The sequence below is a fragment of the Planococcus citri genome, chromosome 4 (assembly GCF_950023065.1).
Source record: "Planococcus citri chromosome 4, ihPlaCitr1.1, whole genome shotgun sequence".
Lineage (NCBI taxonomy): Eukaryota > Metazoa > Arthropoda > Insecta > Hemiptera > Pseudococcidae > Planococcus > Planococcus citri.
Genome location: NC_088680.1, coordinates 58122812 through 58142499, shown reverse-complemented (window position 1 = coordinate 58142499; position 19688 = coordinate 58122812). Strand labels below are relative to the sequence as shown.

General features: G+C 34.4%; 1 protein-coding gene across 9 annotated transcripts in view; it reads right to left on the bottom strand.

Moving 5' to 3' along the window:
• The window catches only part of scalloped (TEA domain transcription factor 1 homolog scalloped), a 183960-nt gene that overhangs the window by 34420 nt on the left and 129852 nt on the right, over nt 1–19688 (bottom strand). For all 9 annotated transcript variants that reach the window (XM_065364147.1, XM_065364148.1, XM_065364149.1 and 6 more), the window contains one exon: nt 8881–9174. In XM_065364147.1, coding sequence (XP_065220219.1) covers nt 8881–9174 — 294 coding nt within the window. The remainder of the gene's footprint in view (nt 1–8880; nt 9175–19688) is intronic.

Sequence of the window (19688 nt, the reverse complement as noted above, 5' to 3'; positions counted from 1 at the left end):
CGAGAAAAAAAAATTACAAGTTTTACAATTGCTGCAAAAGTACCATCAGAAACCTAAAAAATGAAAATTTTTGCATTTTTAAAATATTTTACCAATGTGTAGACGATAATGTGAAAAAAATCCCCCTCCCCCCATTTGTCAACGAATTGACATTTTGCGTGCCATAAATTTTTATTTCAAGAGTGAAATATATGCATTTTTCTTCAATTTGTCGACAAATTGGGGGGAGGGGGATTTTTTTCACATTATCGTCTGCACATTGGTAAAATATTTTAAAAATGCAAAAATTTTCATTTTTTAGGTTTCTGATGGTACTTTTGCAGCAATTGTAAAACTTGTAATTTTTTTTTCTCGAAAATGAAAAAAAAAGGCCCCTCCAATTTTTTGATATGTTATTCTACATAAAAAGGACTAAAACTGAGAATTTTTTCAGAATTTTTACTGGCGGACATCATGGTTATATTTGAATTATAAGTTTTAAAATCGATTTTTTTAGGTTTTTAAAAGTGGCAACACTGATTTTGACATCACTCGTCGATTACCCTCTCAAAGTACTACAATTTGAAAAAAAGTTCAAAATTCTATACCACGTACAACCGGAGCAATTTGCAACTGAAATTTTCCATTTTCGGCCATTTTGGAGAACTTTGAAGCGTAACAGCTCCGTCAAAAAAAATCGAAAAAATGTCCGGTTTGCGTCATTCGTCATCGTTTGATGACCTCTACAAATGATCTGATTTTGAAAAAAATCGAAGACCCCTCGTGCAAAAATCCGCCGATTTGGCATGGAATGACCCTATGCATTTTCGTAACCTTCGTTAAAAAATAGAGACTTTTAGGAAATTTTTGGCGAAACAGTGAGATTTGTTTGGCAACTTTTTGGCAATTTTTTGGAATAAAGTCCAACATACTTTTCAAAATTTTTTGCAAAAAAGCGAAAATTTTTAGCTGATTTTTCTCAAAAAAGAAACGAGTCATTAAGTACTGCAATTTTGACAGTCAAATGGTGGGACTTTTTTGCAATTTTTAGCTGAACAAGAGATGATGGCAACTTTGGCAAAAGGCAAGGCTTTTCAGCAATTTTTGGCCAGTTCACCGTGTTCAGTAAAAAAAAGTTAAGACTATTAATTTATGGAAGAATTGGAAGAACATCGTAAATTTTACGTAAAAAAGCAAGGCTTCTCAGCAATTCCAGAAAAAACGAGAATTTTCCCAATTTCTTGGCAAAAGCAAAAAGCAATTGACTTTTTGGCAATTATTGACAGGAAAGTAATGTTTTCTCGATTTTTTTTAGTTGAAAAAAAAACAGACTCTTTCACAACTAAACATTCTGCAAACAAACACGATTTCTAGGCAGCTTTTGGCACAAGAAGCGAGCATTTTTGAAATTTTTCAAAAAAAAAGAAGATAATTTGTAGCAATTTTTGGCAAGAAACGAGACTTTTCGGCAAATTTGACAAACTGTGTAGTGGGAGGGGGGGGGGGGGTGAGGAACGTTTGTTTTTTTCACCAGCAGTAGTAATTTTCTTTTGGAACTTCATTGCACGAAACTGTCGAAATTAGGAGAAAATCAATTTGCATCGCTGCAAAAAGTGATGTGAAAAAAGTTTTAAAATTTCAGAGCTAGAATAAAATTTTTCAAAAATTCATTGAGTGGACCTACATAATTTTTTTGCGATGGAATCTGCAAAACTGTTGGTGGAGGGGGAAGGTATAAGACTGGTAAGAGCACAAAAATGGTGATAAAAATGGAAAAAAAACATCAAAAATTGAGTGACATATCGTTTCAATGATTTTGATTTGGCCCCTCCATCGTTCCTCATTGGTCCCCTTGGAAGCGTGGAAGACCTTGGTGGGAAATTTTTTATTCAAGGGGCTTAGAAACCCAAGTCTGATTTGGATTATTCGGTTTGTTAGCTCTAGACCAAGATAATAGCACTGGAAATAGTAAAAATTCTGGGAAACTTCTGTATTTGGTTCAAAAGTTCGACATTTTTCATCAGAAATTCAATTTTTTTTACCTTCAGCCCCCCCCCCCAAAGGTAAATCAGAAAATGTTTGGATTTTTCAAATATTTTGATATTGAAAAAAATTTGAATGATGGGAGGGGAGGGGGCACTGCACGATTGAATGCAATAAACCGACGAATATTTAAACACAACGAACTCGAATTAATGTAAATCGGTAATTCACACAATCGAACAAAAGATTGATGATTTGTGAGAAAAAAATTTGATTTTTATTAAAATTTTACCATCCTTCGCTCTTGCATCCGTACGATAAGGTGTTTTTTCAAATTCTTCGAACATGTTTGCTTTTTTCGTCTCAATTTCGATGAAATTTTTCATTCCAGAAAATCACACATAATACGTACAAGTATCCATATTATATGCATATAAACGGAAAAAGGATAGAAAATGAGGAAAAAATGACGCCTCGTAAAGGTATTTCGTTGACGTAAAAGAAACGTTCGAAGGCGAAATGAAATGAAACTCGATTGTAGTAGGTAGGTATAATATATAATACTGAGTATATGAAACGAACTGTACGAAATTATTATTTTTCTTTCGTTCTCATCTCTCTTTCCTCATGCTGCTGCGCTGCCTGCCTGCCGGATACATATTATCATTTTCAAATGGTTCGCGTCATTTTGCTCTATGATGAGGTCCCATTTACTTACATATAGGTAGTACACGATCGTACGATGGTACTGAAAGTTCGATAGAATATACAGTGCATGCATAAGTTACGTACACCTAATGGTAGGTAGCACATGAAAAAAAAAACGAAGAGAAATACCGAAGTGCAAAGAGAAAAAAAATACCGAAAGAAATGCTCGCATGATGTATAAAGAGAGGAAATAGAAAAAGATGCAAGAGTATAAGCGAGAGAAAGATGGTACATAGTGAAAAAAAGAGGAGCAAATCGGAAACAGCGATACGCAAATGAAGGTTAAAAAGGCGAAAACGACGACATTTTTCACGTACGTATGAGGATGAGAATGAGGGTCGAGGGTCTGTTTCTTCTTATGAAATTATTTTCTTTTGTCTCGGCTGCTGAGAAGACGAAAAAGAGCCAAAAGGAGAGCGATTTCGCCGCCGCGCCGCGCCGGAGGACGTAAGACATATTCACGTAGTATATATACGCTGGGTTGGTAGGGCCACGGGATGAGGGGGAGGGGGCGCGGGCGAAGTACCCGAAAAGGATGCCCGGCTCTTGGGCGAGAGGAAAAATGAAAACGATCGTCGAGCTCGTCTTTTCGTTGCAAGTTTTTCATTGTGTTGCGTATGTACATTGTACGTATGTGTGTGTGAGTGTGTAGCGTTTCGTATAATTTATGGCTCTCAATTTTCTCGGTCGTTTTTACGCTAGAACGCCGTTCTCGCGCGTCGTTTACTTTTCACACAGTGTATAATGCTAAGGTCCCAGATTCGCCTAGAAAATCATGCACTTTATATTAAAATTACTATATAGTATTTTAACTCTCGTATATACGCGTGTCGTTCCATTCTATAGCATACTCGTATGTGTGTAGTGCGTACATCTATAGTATACACGTATACGCGTTTTTATATACGACAAACTGGCTATAGGACTCGTACAAACAGGGCAACGGGGTAGTTGTAGGGGCTTTTTCGCAAAATATTACGCGTATACTCTTGTACGCGTCGAGTGTGCACGTGTTTTGAAATATATTTGCGGTTTAAGCTGTAGAAATTTTCATTCGTCACGTTACATCCTTATGATGATCTCCTCCTCCGCCATGGCATTCACAACCCTGTCCTAAAAAGAAGTATTGTTTTTTCCTTCTTTTTAAAATTACGTATTGTGGGGAAGTGGAATGTATCGTATCGTCTCGAATTGGGTTAGGTTATAAATAGAGGAAGGTCCTTTTTTTTGAATGGATTTTGTCGTGCCAGAAATTTGAAAAAATTAAGGCTATTGTTTTCAAAAGAAATTTGTCGCTAAACGTTTTGAAAAAAAGATTGAATTTTTCAATACTTGAAGCATATGGAGCATTTAGTTACTATAATTGAGGAGGTAATGAAGGACCGAATTCGAAAGATCGTTAGATATTTGAACTTCAAACCCAGCGACCTCGAATTAGCAAGAATATAAACAGGTCACGTCATACAATGGTAATTGAAAATTTCAAGTTGCATTTTTTCGCTGCGATGATCGTTTAATTTGTACACCCTTCAATTTTTGAAAAAAAAAAACAGAGTTTTTGAGCAATTTACCAAAAAAGAGAATTCTTGGGAAAAAAGCAAGGCTTTGACAATTTTAGCAAAAAACATGTCATTTCATCAATAGGTATTTCGGCAACAAGAATTTCTGTCAATTTTTTTTTGTAAAAAACAAAACTTTGACAATTTTTAGCCATTTTTGGTGAAAAGCATCGCTTTTTGGTAAATTATGGGAAAAACTGGAATTTTGAGCAATTTTTCAAAAAAATTGAAAAATTGTATTTTTTTGGCGAAAAAGTAAAATTTTTCAACAATTTTGGTAACGAGCAAAACCTTGACAATTTTAGCAAAAAACAAAACGTTTTAGCAATTTTTAGCATAAATCATGGCTTTATAGGCAATTTTTGAAAAAAAAACAAGATTTTTGAATAATTTTCTTAGAAAATAACATTTTTTGAAAGTTTTTGCAAAAAAATTACAATTTTAGAAAAAATTTGCAATTGTTTAAAAAGTGTTGGTGAAAACGACCTTTAGGTAGGTAAGTGTTTTCAGGGTGTCTAACAAAATTTCAAAATTAAAAAAAAGGACTTGAACAGGACTTTTAGTAGGACTTTCAGCAGGTCATTTTTTGAGCATTTATGGCATTTTTTGAGGCGTTCCTAGGGGGGGGGGGGTGTCAAAATTTTTGTCAATGTGGGAGGTTCAAAATTTTCATTCCAAGTTTTTAGCCAAAGGAATTTTAGCAGGACTTTTAACAGGACAGTTTTTGAACACTTGGGATTTTTTAAGAGGGGAAGGGGGTGGGCGAGATTTCTCCTTCAAGTTCGGAATTTATTATTAATTAAGGAAAAGAGAAACAAACTGGCCCTGGCGAAGCGAGGGCGAAAGCTCTCAAAAATTAGAAGGCATTTTGGGAGATATAAAAAATTATGTTATCTTGTGTGATGAGTTACCAAGTACAAGTATAATTATTATTTTGCTTCAAAATTTTGAAATTCCAATAATTATTTTTTTTGAAAATTTAAAATCCGAAAAAGAAACGCTAACGGACCCGAGCAAAGCGAGGGCAAAAGCCCTCTAAAATCATAATTTCGAGTTCGAGAGATACAAAATCGATGTTTGTATGTGTGACGAATTATTCGTGTTTTGCTTCAAAATTTAAAAAATTTGAATTATGATTTTTTTTGAAAATTTAAAACTGGAAAAAGAAAAGCTAACGGGCCCGAGCGAAGCGAGTTCAAAAGCTTTAGAAATTCAGTATTTTGAGAGGTATGAAAACGATGTTTTTTTTTTTTGTGAAATAAGCTACCTATATTTTGCTACAAAATCTTGAAAATTTAAATGATGATTCAACACCCCAATTCAAAAAAAAAGAAAAGAAAAATTCAAACTTGAAAAAGAAAAGCAAACAAACCCGATTAAAACAAGGCTAAAAGTTTTGATTTCAAAATCTCATGTTTTGCTGAAAAGTAAAAAAAAATCTGTGAGGAAGGAGGAGTTTATTTTTCTGATTCAAACTTTGAACATTTCTTGAATTTGAACAATAAGTCACTTATGACGAAAAAGAAGAGAAAATCGCCCGAGCGAAGCGAGGGCAGAAGCTCACAAAAATGTGTAATTCAAGTTCTAAAAAAGTCGACAAATGAACCCTTTTCTACAAGTTTAAAATTCCGGAAAAAAGGGGGAAAAATTGAAAATTTGAAAAAGTCATTTTGGAAAAAAAAGGACACTAAAAGGACAAAAAGGTGTCATAGGCAAAAAAAAAAGGACTTTTGTAGGATAAATAGGAGTGTTAGACACCCTGGTTTTGAAAAATCGCGAGGCTTTTTGCCGTGGATGTTTAGCAGAAAAATTATTGTTTCAGCAAAGAAAGGCAGGTTTCTTGGCAATCTTTCACAAAGATTGAAAATTTATAACAATAAAAACGTCATTTTTGGGGGAGGGGAGGGATAATTTGTGATAAAAAAGTTTAAAAAGTAACATATTTCGCAATTTTAGTAAAAACAGAGAATTTTAGTCGATTTATGGCAAAAAGCAGAACTTTAGGGCGACTATAATTGGCAAAAAAGTGAAACTTCTTCGAAACTTTTTGGTAAATATCAACATTTTTTAGCACAGGATCTTGCAAAAAACTCAGCGAAACAAGGGCAAATACCGTGAAAATTTTGGGAAAATTGGTATTTCAGTAATTCTTCGACATTTTGGCATCGCACAGAGACTTCTTTAAACCCAAAAACCAAAAAATACATAAAAAACGAACCTCGAAGAAAAATAAATTTTAACCTCAGGAGGCCCATTCGAGGAGATTTATGCGCACCAAAATCTTCGCGAACTGCAAAATTAGCTTGATTCGACAATCTTTTTTACTGAAAAACTGTAAAAGCTAATATTTATCTGTAAATAGTAGGATTATTTTGGGGACCACTGCAAATTGCAGGGAGTAAGGCAAAGTTTAAAATGCCCCAGAAATAAAATTACGTACTACTTCGATAATTTTTAAAAAATGTTGTTGCCACGTCAACTTTTTCTGCTTAAAAAAATTGTACAACCCCCCCCCCAACCCAACCTTCATAAAAAAAGACCCCATCCCTCTTTCACCTCAATCAAAACCAAGTCTTTCATGCCCCAAATATTACAGTATTCCAATTCTAAAACAAAAAATTCTTCCAATTGGTGAAATTATTAATTGATGTTTGCAAACATTTTGGGACACATGACCTTCCACCTAATTTAAGAGCTAAATAAGTTAACGATGGTAACAAAACGTCCATAATAGAGCTATCAAAATTCATGAATTTTTAAAATTTTAGTTTCTTCCACATCCACCGATTTCGAAGTGAAAATAGCAAAATTCTCATACAAAAGCGACATTTTTTGACTTTTTCTGATTTTCCAGAGACTTGAAACCATGGGCGGAGGTTTTGAGAGAACGTATCGAAAAAATTAATCAATATTTGAACTCATCATCTTCAAAATCAGTAATAAATCAAAATTTATCCAGCTTTTCATCGAAATTTGAGCTCTTATGGCCTTCAAGGACTTGAGCCCACTTATTGATATGAAAAAAAGTCGTTCTCCGCAATCGTTTCGAATTTTCTAATGACAGTAGTTTTCAACATACACGCCCACTCATCAAGAAAAGCTGTAAGTTGATTCGAATAGGGAGAAATCTGCTTCTTCCATATTCCACTACAGCGCGGTAGTGGGTTAAGCTGCGTTCGATATCATAGCCCAATTACTCTTTTTCTGTCGACGACGAAGACGACGAGGCGACGTCGAGAAAATAAAAACAGAAATATACTTGTTGCTGCGAGTGCATTAATACATATATTTTGGCATCGAAATCGTATTCCTGCAGTATGTAGTTCAGTAGTTTGGAAACTTGAAACTGTATCTTTAATCTGCGAGCAATTTATCGTATATAGACAATGCGCCAGGCGTTCGATTCTTTTGCAACCCCCTCCCCTCCCCTTCCGCTCCAGCAGCCAATCTTTTGAACCTTTTCTGCCATCAACAGCACGCGAACGATCGATCAATCGATCGATCGAGTTAATTTTAGTACATGAAGAGGGGGAGAGGGGGCTATTTACGGCGTGTGAGCAGGAAACATCAACGATACCGAAATCAATTATTAGTCATTTGATATAAGTTTAACCTGAACTAATGAACTTCTCATAGCAATAATGCGATATAATCGTGACTAGTTGTGCGCTGCCAGGAGGAGGAGGTAACACGTTGTGTAACCGGTTTCTGTAACGAGGTTACGGCATAATGCATTTGGCGAATTCGATTTACGACAAATTCAACTTCTCTTATTACTACTCGTATCATCGCATATGTATGCCTACGTATTTTACACACATCTATCTATAGTTTTATTTTAATTCAAGATTCAAGCACACGATATAGTATACCAGTATTTTCACACCTTTTGAACAAAAAAAAAAAAAAAAAAAAAAAAGTCAGATCCTAAGGCAATTCACTATACAACACCACAACAACCAAACTGCTCTCATCTTCTAGAAAAGTTTTTATTCCATGCAATTTTTTTTCTTCTCGCCGGCTTTTGGAATAATTTGTATAAAATACATTGATGTTTATTCGCTTCATCTCGGACTGTGGATCGGTGCTTTGCACGTAGGAAGAACCAGATATGTATAAACAAAGATGCTCGCCGAAGACCGGTTGCTGGAGCGCGATAAACCAGTTCGCGTTGATGAAGCGAGTCGCGCGAGCCATCTTAGCATAGATTTTCCACGTATAATACTCGTAGTAGTAGGTACTATGACTCATGGGCATCTAATTTTCTACGAATTTACGCCACGCTCGCTAGTCGCTGCCGCACCACACCGCCACACCTTATCAGTGTATTGTAAACACAGCCAGAGTCTTCGGGCTCATCGATGAATGGAACACGGCGATTGGAATCGTACGATATCGTCTCGACGCAATTAAATACACGTTGTATGGGCACGGGCAGGCAAAGGCAAATGCATTAGAAAAATTACAGCCTTAAGAGATCTAGCTCGATCCGCGATTGATTTCGAATTTTAAAGATTAGAGTACTTTCTTTCCTCAATTTTTACTTAGAGATGTCTTATATGTGGACGGAGGACTGGATGAGATAATAAAGGAGCAATACGACGTGACTAATAAAATAAATCAAAATATTCCAATTTTTTCCTTCACTTACCATACATTTTGCCTTCGTCTGATAAAATAATCTTTCTTCTTCCGCATGGTGGATATATGGCTAGTGCTTCTTGAAAACTTTGTTCGATATCCGGACTCCAAACTCCTTCGGCATCGGCTGCTGCCAAATCTTTGTCATCGTCGCAATCGCCAACGTCTAAATTATTTTTCGAATCAACTGAACCGGAATCTGGAGTGGCGCTGCCGCCGTTTCCTGGAGGACCGGGGCCCGCCGAGTTCACGGCGTTCGTATTCCACGCTGACGAAATTGTGCTGCTTGAAACCACCCCGAAACCTGCGAACAAATGCACAATGAAATTAGTACTTAGTCTTAGTCATTACCCATGTATTGCAATAAAACAAAAATTCAATTTATTCTTCAAATTTTTGATCAATTAATCTGCAGTATTTTTTTTTCATCGTCTGAAAGAATACATCTTATTTTGTGACTTGTGCAATAAGTTTTCAACTGCGTTTTTCGATGTTTCACTCTCTTACACGTACTAGTTTCCAAAAATTCAACTTTTCAAAAATCAAAATGGCAATTTTTCAAATTTGAATTCAATTTTATGCAGTTCACCTTTTTCAACGAGTTTCAAAGCTTCTATAGAATTTTACCGTCATCTCCCACCCCTCTCTCACCATCACAAAAAAATATCCCAGACGGTAGATTATTTTTAGATAAAACAAAAAAAGTTGATAAGAGCATTAAAAAAATACACGTCACCAAGCTCAATTTCAATTTCCTAATTTTTGGTGAATTTAAAATAATTCAAAATCAAGTCATCTTTTACGGAAAAATCAAAATTTGATAACATCGAGACACGTAGAAAGGCTCGTGTTTCATTTTTGACCTTTCAAATGGATTAGTAGTGGCCTCACTGAGCCCTTTTGGAGTCTCCAGAAGATTTTTATAATTTCCTGCACTGAAAAGATGCTGAATTTTCATCTTGATTCTTTTCACTAAAATTATTTAAAAACTGAACAATCTGAAAATTTCCTAAGAGAGACTCCAAAAAAGCTTAAAACTGTCTTCAGTCGATCAGAAATAAAACATTAACCAAACATCAAGTTCATCAAATTTTGATCTTTTTATTCGTGGATAATAAGACCATCTAATTATCAAAAATTCACCAAAAATTGAAAAATGAAATTCAACGCCTAAAATTAGGCTCGGTGGTGTATTTTTGGACACTCCTTTAATGAGAAAAGTCACAACATTGTTAATTTTTTGCATGTAATTAAAAAGAGATCATGTTTGCATGCAAACATTTTTTTTCAAAATCAAATTTTGATTGATTTTTGTCATGATTTTTTTCATTTAAACCACAAACTTTCTTCATTGACAAGCAGAAATCTTCAAATCCCTCTTTTCATATTTTTTTCGTTTTTTTAGCCAAAAAAATCCTCAAAATTTTCACTTCGGTAGAGTGCAGGGGGTAGAGATGAGGTCCAATAAGAAAACTAATGCCATATTCGAGTTCAGCGCCATTGAAAACATTACAATCGATATGTCACACTAATGGAACAATTTATTTGATATTTGAGGAGGGGGAGGGGTGCTAGGGGGCGTGGAGAGGAGCTGATCAAAAAACTAAGGTCGAATTCACGTTTCACACCTCAAAAAACATGCCAATCGATATTATCAAATCACACATGCCCGTTTTTTTTCTCAACATTTTAACGCACATTTTTGAATGGGGCGGAAAAATGGACACCCCCCCCCCAGAATGACCAATTGTCCATCATGAAAATGGAATATTCATAGAAATATCAACGATTGCATTTCAAAGTGATTCGATACCTTCGAAAATTATCAAATTGTATGTGTTTGATTCTGTTGCTTACTTAAATGACTTCAAGGGTGGGGAGAGATTGTGATGTCACTGGGTGGGGGGGGGGGGTTAAAATCTGCGAAATATCAAATATGGTCGTGTGACATATCGTTTTATATGTTTTCGATGTCGTAGATTTTGAATCTGGCATTATTTTTCAGATAGGAGGTAACAGTGACGTAGAAAGTAGCCTAGAGAGGAGGAAATTCTCGGATTTCTTTCAGTTTTACAAATTTTCCAGGGAGTGGACACCCCGAATTGTATTACAGGGCAATCTGGAGGGCTTTAACGATGACAAAAGATTAAAATACATTTTTAAAAACGCAAAAATTCACCGTATATAGGCAAATAAGCGAAGAAAGCCAAAAAAAAGTAAAAAAAAACATGAAAAAATCTGATTTCTCACTTAAAAATTGCCCCAGGACTCTAGTTATTGATCATTGGGATATGGTACAAATTTTGAGTAATGATCATCTTCTTACATCCCTATTTTGACATTTTTGGCCATTTCACCCCCTCCACACTTCAAACTAAGTCCAAATGCCAAATTTGAGCGAATTTCGTTGAAATCACTGCGGATGAGATATTTTTAAAATTTGGAAGAAAATTATCAAAAAAAATATGAAAATAGGGAAAATATAATTGACATTCTGGGAAACCCAGATTAACGACAGCAAACAGATTTATGATGCATAAAACGCAATATAAATTCATAAAATATTATTGAAATTGATTGAAATACCCACCATAAAGCATTACAATTGTAGACTTGACACAAGTCTTGGTCATTCAAAAAATTTCTAGAAAAACTGAGTTATTGTAAAAATTAATTAAAAGATTAAAAAATTACTGCACAATTTTTTTTTCAAAAAAAAAAACAAAACTTCATCAAGTAAAAGAAAGTTTTAAAAAAGTGACCAAAAAGTAACCAAACAATTTACAAGACGAGCGAACAGAACATTTTAATGCTGAAAAAAAAACACAAAAAATCCAGAGTACTTTATCAGAAAAAATGTAAAAAAAAGGACTTTTTGGCAATCACTGGCATTAACCCTTTCGGCTACGAGACAAACTGACGGATAAAATTCGAAGTGCTTTAAACTGAGTAAGGTCGGTTGCTGCCTAGAACTCAAAATTTGCTGGAAATCGCACATTCAGAAAGTATTCATGTCACAAATGGCAATAAACCTTAAATTGTTCATTATTCCATTCATGACACCGAATAGCATTATAAATCAAAATCAAGCCTTCTGGGGCATCTGATATTTCAAGATGAAAGTATTGGTAACAAGCATTTTTGAAAATGGAAAAAAAGATGAACTAAAATAAAATTAGTTTGAGTAAAAAAAAGAAATTATTGAAGAAAAACAAGGCATGCGACTTCAGATAGTTATTCAAACTGCAAATGTTTGAAGGTGTTTGCTTGTGGGAAGATTAAAATTGATGGAAAAATCTTTGTGTTATAGAGAGCATTTTTTGAAATTTTGAAAACCCATGACACAATTCAATGCTAATTTTCAATGAAATTGTGAAAAATATGTATCATTTTCATCTTCTGACACATACATCTCTCTTGAGATAATTTGCTTGGGTGAGTAAGTTGCCTCAGAAGATGACTGGGTAAACTTTTGCAAGCATTTGAATTTTATGATGGATACTGTGTCATAAAGACTGCGCTCAATCAATTCATTATCTGTAAGATGACTTCTAAAAAGTAATTCCAGTAATTCCACAACACGACGTACGTATTTTATTTTTATTATCTCCTTATGACAAACAGATTAAGGACTGTATTATGACACAGTATCTATCATAAAATTCAAATGCTCGCAAAAGTTCACCTAGTCATCTTCTGAGGTAACTTACTCACCCAAGCAAATCACCTCAAGAGAGATGTATATGTCAGAAAATGAAAATGACGTCATACTTTTCAGGTTGAATTGTGACACGAGTTTTCAAAATTTCAAAAAATGCTCTCTATAACACAAAGATTTTTCCATCAATTTTAATCCTCCCACAAGCAATCACCTTCAAACATTTGCAGTTTGAATAACCATTTGAAGTCCCATGCCTTGTTTTTCTTCAAAAATTTCTTTTTTTACACAAACTTATTTTATTTTAGCTCATCTTTTTTTCTATTTTCAAAAATGCTTGTCATCAATATTTTCATCTTGAAATATCAGATGCCTCAGAAGGCTTGATTTTGATTGATAATGATATCCGGTGTCATAAATGGAAAAATAGTCAATTTAAGGTTTATTGCCATTTGTGACATGAATACTTTCTGAATGTGCGATTTCCAGCAAATTTTGAGTTCTAGGCAGCAACCGACCTCACTCAGTTTAAAGCACTTCAAATTTTATCCGTCAGTTTGTCTCATAGCCGAAAGGGTTAATGACATTTTTACCAAATTTCTGACAAAAAAGTAAGACCATCGTACAACTTTATGGCAATTTTTGGTATGAAAGTAAGAATTTTTGGCAAATAAGTGAGATGTTGACAATTATTTTAGAAAAAAGCGGAACTTTTTTGGAATTTTATTGTTTGAAAAAAAAAAGAGACGAGAAACTTTTGGGAAAGAATTGAGATTTTGGGTTTTATTTACATGTTTTCGGTGGCGTAGATTCCGAATCTGTCACTACTTTTTTGATGGTATTGAGGAGAGACATGTAGGACTATTCTAGTCTTATGCTTTACATGTAACAAATGGTGGTTTTCCCCAAAAATGAATATTGTGCGTCCAAAAATTGATTTTTTTTCAAATTTTTCAATTATTTACTCGAGGTAAACTTTTTTTTTCAAATGCTCCATATCTCAAAATATTACCTAACGTAAAAAAAATGAGATTCTCGCATATGGAGAAATTTTTGCCTTTTTTTTGGAGATCCCTGATTTTTCCTAAAAATTGATCGTCGATTACCCAAAAATGGTCATCTATCACAAGTCTGGTGACGAAATTTTCTGAACACCATGTTCTTTTTAAATATCAAACGAGAGATACAAAGAGAACGAAATCGAAAAAATATTCGAGTAAGTACTCTTAAAAGTACACTATTTTTCTACATACATATTTCATCTCTACGTGTCGTGTCGTGTACGCACACATGTTCACTCGGTGGTGAACCATTTTCGACAGATTTCATTAAAGACCCCCCCCCTCCCCCTCTCCCTTTACCACTCGTATAGCCATTCAATTCAATCCGATGCGAGCATCGCATCATCGCGTGTAAACGTTTTAATAGCATGGTTTTTTGATCGAGAGCCAAATTTTACACCAGTGACGCATTCGATACAACAAGAGGGAAAAAAGTACATAACAAAAATAAACCGAACTTGTTGGCCTTTTGAGAAACAACAACGACGACGGAGGATGGAAAAAGGTGACGATGGCGTCGTCGAATGTGTCAATTTTCACGCCAGGCGTTGCGTTGTACTCGTACGTTACGTACTTGTAAAATGGTACCAAGATTTATGGAACTAGTGCAGACAGAATTTGCCCTATGGTGCCCTATGAGCAGAGCAGAGCACATGGGTAAAAATTCTCCATAGCATAGTGATGATGAAGCATTCTGTACGTCGTCGTTGGTCTTATATATTTATGTAAAAGACAGTGCGTTAGCTTTGGACACTTCGCAAGATATAAAAGTAGTAAATTAGTCGATCGACATCAAAGCACAATAGTATCGTGCCCGCTGGAAAGCTACAAGTACCTACTACGTAAGGTACGTACATAAATAGCATGTATTTTCAAGAAATTATTTACAAACGCGGTGATCGACATAACTTCAACGGAGACGGACGTCCTTCCTCCTTAGGTATACATTGTTCAGCATGCATTTTTGCATTTTGCATTGTACCTACCTACAGACGACGACGATGACGACGACGTCGAAAGCAGTCAGTAGCCATACTATACGTATATGTTAATGGCCGCATTACAATTGCTAAAATATTCACTCGAACAGAAATAACCACTGGTTTTGTTTCTTTTGAAATAACACACAACTACGTACATACTACATATATATATAATTACACCGCATACAATTTTCTCTTTCTTTGACTTTTTTTTTTTTTTGGTTAATGTTCAATAAAAAAATAAATTTTATTACCATCGTAAAACGGTCGAAGAAAAAAATTCCTCGCGTTTAAAATTATATTCGCGATAAAAAGGGCGGACGATGGCGGCGATGAGGAGACGACGAGAGCAACGACGAGGGTCGTTTGTACGAGTACCTACCTACGAGTATATAATACGTACAAATGACGGAAAATTACCGCGTGTATTGTGTGGCACTGGCCCACGTATCGATGGACGTCGTCGACGACGACGACGACGTCAACGTCCATATCTCGTCGCAGCCAGCCAATCGATATTTAAATTTCGCGATTACGATATCGTATCGAAAAGCACTTTCCTCTATATACCGGCTATCGGCTACCGGCTAATTTCGCAATCGGTAATATGATCTCGAAGAAACGAGAATTGACCACTCTCGTGCAGAGTTGAAAGTTCAACACGAGAAGTATCGTATCCAATTTGGTAAACTTCGCTTTACCGGACGCATATACGTACTCGTGTACGTATTAACGCGAGCCAGCACGTTTCATCAATTTAGACCCAATTGTAATTATCCATTAATAGACTTTTAATTGCCTCTCGCGTACTACACACACAATCGGAAGCAGAGATTTTCAAAGCGATCAAGACGAGAGAGAAGTACCTACGTAGCTACGTGCAGCAGGTTAATGTGTCATCGTCGAGTGTTATTATTACCAAGGAGCTGAGCTGAGCTAAGCTGACAGTATCCTTGAAATGGGAAAGCGCATCGAGGTTCATATAAATACTCAACTATAGGTAGAGACAGGCAGGTAGATCTTCTATCCTAGCTGTATACGTATTAACAACCCCGCGGGGCTTTTCAGTGGATGGAAATTCCCCACATTAACAAACGCACGATGTATACTCGAAGAATACTAACTGATGTCAACGTTACAAAATACACAACAACAGGTGGAAATACACGTTTATAGAACGGAATTTCAAAAAAAAAAAGAAAATCACATAGGGTGGCTTATTTAAAATATCTGTCACAAAAAGCTGGCTCAGAAATGTTGGGGCTTTTGAGTTTTACTCAAAGGCAAAACTTCCTAAAATAAAACAAACATATTATTTTACTATTTTGTTTCTCTTCATTTTTTTCATAGGATCCTTCGAATTTCTGATAATCTACTGCGTGTGATGAAAAATTGGAGAATTTTCAAACGTGAAAAATCAAAGATCCTACGAAAAAAAATTCAAATTCCAAAAGCAAATCTAGGGTATCCTTCAAACGTGCATGCCAAATTTCAGTTTTCAGGGTGTCTTAACAAAATCTGAAAACTACTCGTAAAAAGAAGGACCTTGGAATGACATTTTCAAAATTAAAAATGTTCTAATAACCCCCCCCCCAATTCATTTTGACAAAATTGCCAAAAAAAAAAATCATCAAGAGACACAAAAAAATCATCAAGAAAATACATCAAACAATTGAAATAATCGATTGGTTTTCATTAACAAAATATTTAGTTTTTTGCTATTATATTCAAATTATTTTGACGTCATTTAAAAAAAATAAAAATTCTGAAAAATTGTGTTTTCATTTTTCGGTTGATTTTGATTAAATGACAGAATTATTCGAAAATTCGGAAAAAGACAGACTTTTTCCTAACCTCCTGGATCGGAAGGACTGTTGAACACGCTAATTTTTTTGACAAGTCATTTTCCCTGACTATTCCAGGATTTCCAGAGCGATTTTTCCAATTTTCCAAACGTACTCCATACTTTAATTTAAGAAGAATTTGCGGGGGGGGGGAGCATTTCTTCATACGTTTCTCTTCAAACTGGATACTTTTTCGGATATAAAAAAACAGCTGAACTTTGATTAAGTAATAATTTTGTTAATTTAAAAAAAAAATCAAACATGCAAGAAACTTAAAACTTTGAGACATGTGTCAGTATAGGTGCATTTTTTCAAAATTCCGAGGATTTTGGGTAAAAAATACAAAACGTCCTGACTTCTCCAGATTTGTAGAATTTTCTCTGACTTTTCCTGGTTTTTTGGATTTTTCAAAGGATGGACACCATGATTATTCTGGAGAACTTCAACGATCACACAAGATCAAAATCAATTTTTAAAAACGCAAAAATTCACTTTTAATAGCTGCAAATAAGCAAAGATGAGCTAAAAAAAGTGAAAAAATAAAATAAAAAAACCATGCAAAAATCTGATTTCTCTTCTAAAAATTGCTCTATAGGATTCTGGTTTTTGCACATTGGGATATTGTACAATTTTTGAGTACTTTTTGACATTTTTGACCATTTCACTCCCCCCACCCTTCCTAAAAATGTAGACATACGCGAATTTTAGTTCGGAATCACGTTCACTCAAATCCCTCCAATTCAACTCCAAACGAAGTTCGAATCATCAAATGTCAAATTTGAGCGAATTTTTTTAAAATGACTCAGGATGAGAAATTTTCAAAATTTTGAAAAAAATCAAGAAAAAAATATAAAAATTGAGAAAATATATCAGGCATGTTGAAAATCGATGAAAAAAGGACTTCTGGGATCTGAGATCGACGACTTAATTGGCGCCCCCCCCCCCGAGTCAGTGTTTCCTTCATTCAAATGAAAACCAGATTAATGACAGAAAACAGAATCAGGTATAGAGTGTATGAAATGCAATTTTTAAATTCGTAAAATACTATTAAAATTGATTAAAATATCCATTTTAAGATTGAAAAATTACTGCATTACTGTGTAAATCATCCCAAGGCTCATACTCAATTCTTTTCACAAAAAAAATGATATAAAAAATAAAAAAAGAGGGGAAAAACAACTTTGGTAACCAAAAAAAAGTTTTAAAAAAGTAACCAAACAATTTACAAGACGTACGCGAGCAAAACATTTCAATACAAAAAAAACACAAAAAATGCAGAATATTCAAGACATTCAAAAAATTGCTAGAAAAATTGAACTTCTTCAAAATTTATTATGATATTGAAAGATTACTGTCCCAAGGCTCATACTCAATTTTTTTCAAAAAAAAAAAATTTTTTTCAAAAAAAAAAAAAAAAAAAAAAGGAAAAAATCCAACTTATTGAGTACGTAACCAAAAAGTTAAAAAAAAGTAACCAAACAATTTACAAGACGTGCGAGCAAAACATTTTAATACAGAAAAAAAAAACACAAAAAATCCAGAATGTTTCTTCAAAAAATGTAAAAAAAGAACTTTTATTCAATCACTGGCAAAAATGATACATGCAAGATGATAACAATTTTAGCAAAAGGCAGAGTTTTCTTGACAATATTGTTGGTAAAAAAGTACTACTTGAGTAATTTTTGGGAAAGAATTGAGATTTTTTGGATTTTTTTTGCAAAACAGGCGACAATTTTCAATAATTCTTGAGAGAAAAAAAATGAAACTTCTTCAAACATGTACAAAATTATACTTTCTGATGAAAGACGAATTTTTGATTTTGAAACCAATTTAAAAATATCTTATACCCTTCCCTTTCCTTTTCTCTTCGCCCATAAAATCAGTTATTCCGGTGTATTTAAAATAGCACTCGGAGAAACACAAACCACTGCTGACAAAAATAATTCAAAAATCGAAAAAAAATCATTTCAGTCTTCGATACACGATTACACGTGTAATCTTCAATCACAGGTAAGTATCCATTCCATTTCTCCAACCCCAACGAAACCTTTCCACATTTTTATTTATAGTAAAATACCTGCAGCAATATAGCAAAATAATAATACCTACGATCAATTTCCAACGCCCGCGTGATTTTCTAATATAATTTCGTTTACCTACGACAAAATATCTAAAAATAGTAGGTATCACAAAACACGTCTGACAAATCCCATTTCAAAAACAGATCGAGAACTGTGAAACGAATAATAATTTCCAATACAATAAATTAATCAACATTATTTTTCTTCTCAATTTAGAATTGAAAATACTTAATGTGTCGCATATTTATCAAAAAAAAAAAAAAAATTATCAACTTCCCAGTTTAATCGTACGAAGAATCTATATCAGTTGACGTCATTTTCCTTTATTACGAGTACGTAAGAATACTTATGAAAAATAAAAAAAATTCTATTGACAATATTCAACGTGTTGTCGTCTACGTCGTCGTCTAAAAAAAAACGCTTCAAATTGGCGAATTAAGGTTAAAATTTCATCGCCCATTATCACAACACTGATAAACACCTTTGCTTTTTACGGCCTCGTCGTAAAAGAAAAAAAAATCAAAGAAAGAAAAAAAGAACTTAAATTTGCGAGTCGAACGATAAATCTTATAGGAAAGTTCTCTCTCGGTAAACAAACGCTACCGCTAAGGAATTTCCATCAGATAACGTCTATTTTCTTTTTATTAATCAGCGACATAAAATTGCAAAGGTTTCACGAGCAACGAAAAAAAAAATATATAAAAAGAAACCGCTCTTTAAAAAAAATTTCATTATCAAAAGAAAGTGTACAGAAAGGGAAAACAATAATAACGAAAATTAAAAAAAAAAAAAAAAGGAAAAGGAAAAGTTTGGAAAAACACCATCATATCGTAATATGGCACACGCGTAACGATCGCATTTTTGCGAATTATTACAAAGAGCTGCTTCGGTCGTCGTCGCCGTCATCGTCGTACTACAAATACGAAGAAAATTCGAGAAATTTAATTTTTGACGAACGTAAAACGTATACATAACCGTGGTCAAATGGCATTTAAACACGATAAAATTTATAATTATAAACTGTAACGAAATAGGCATAGGCATTCGAAAATGCGTCCGGTCTAGAATCGCAGGCCAGGCCAGGGGGTAGGTCTGGTCTGGTTCGTTTATAAACTTATACGAGTCGAGGAGGGCAGCTCGTTTCGTAGCGCCGAAAAACCATCCCGAAATAATAAACTAATGGAATGATAA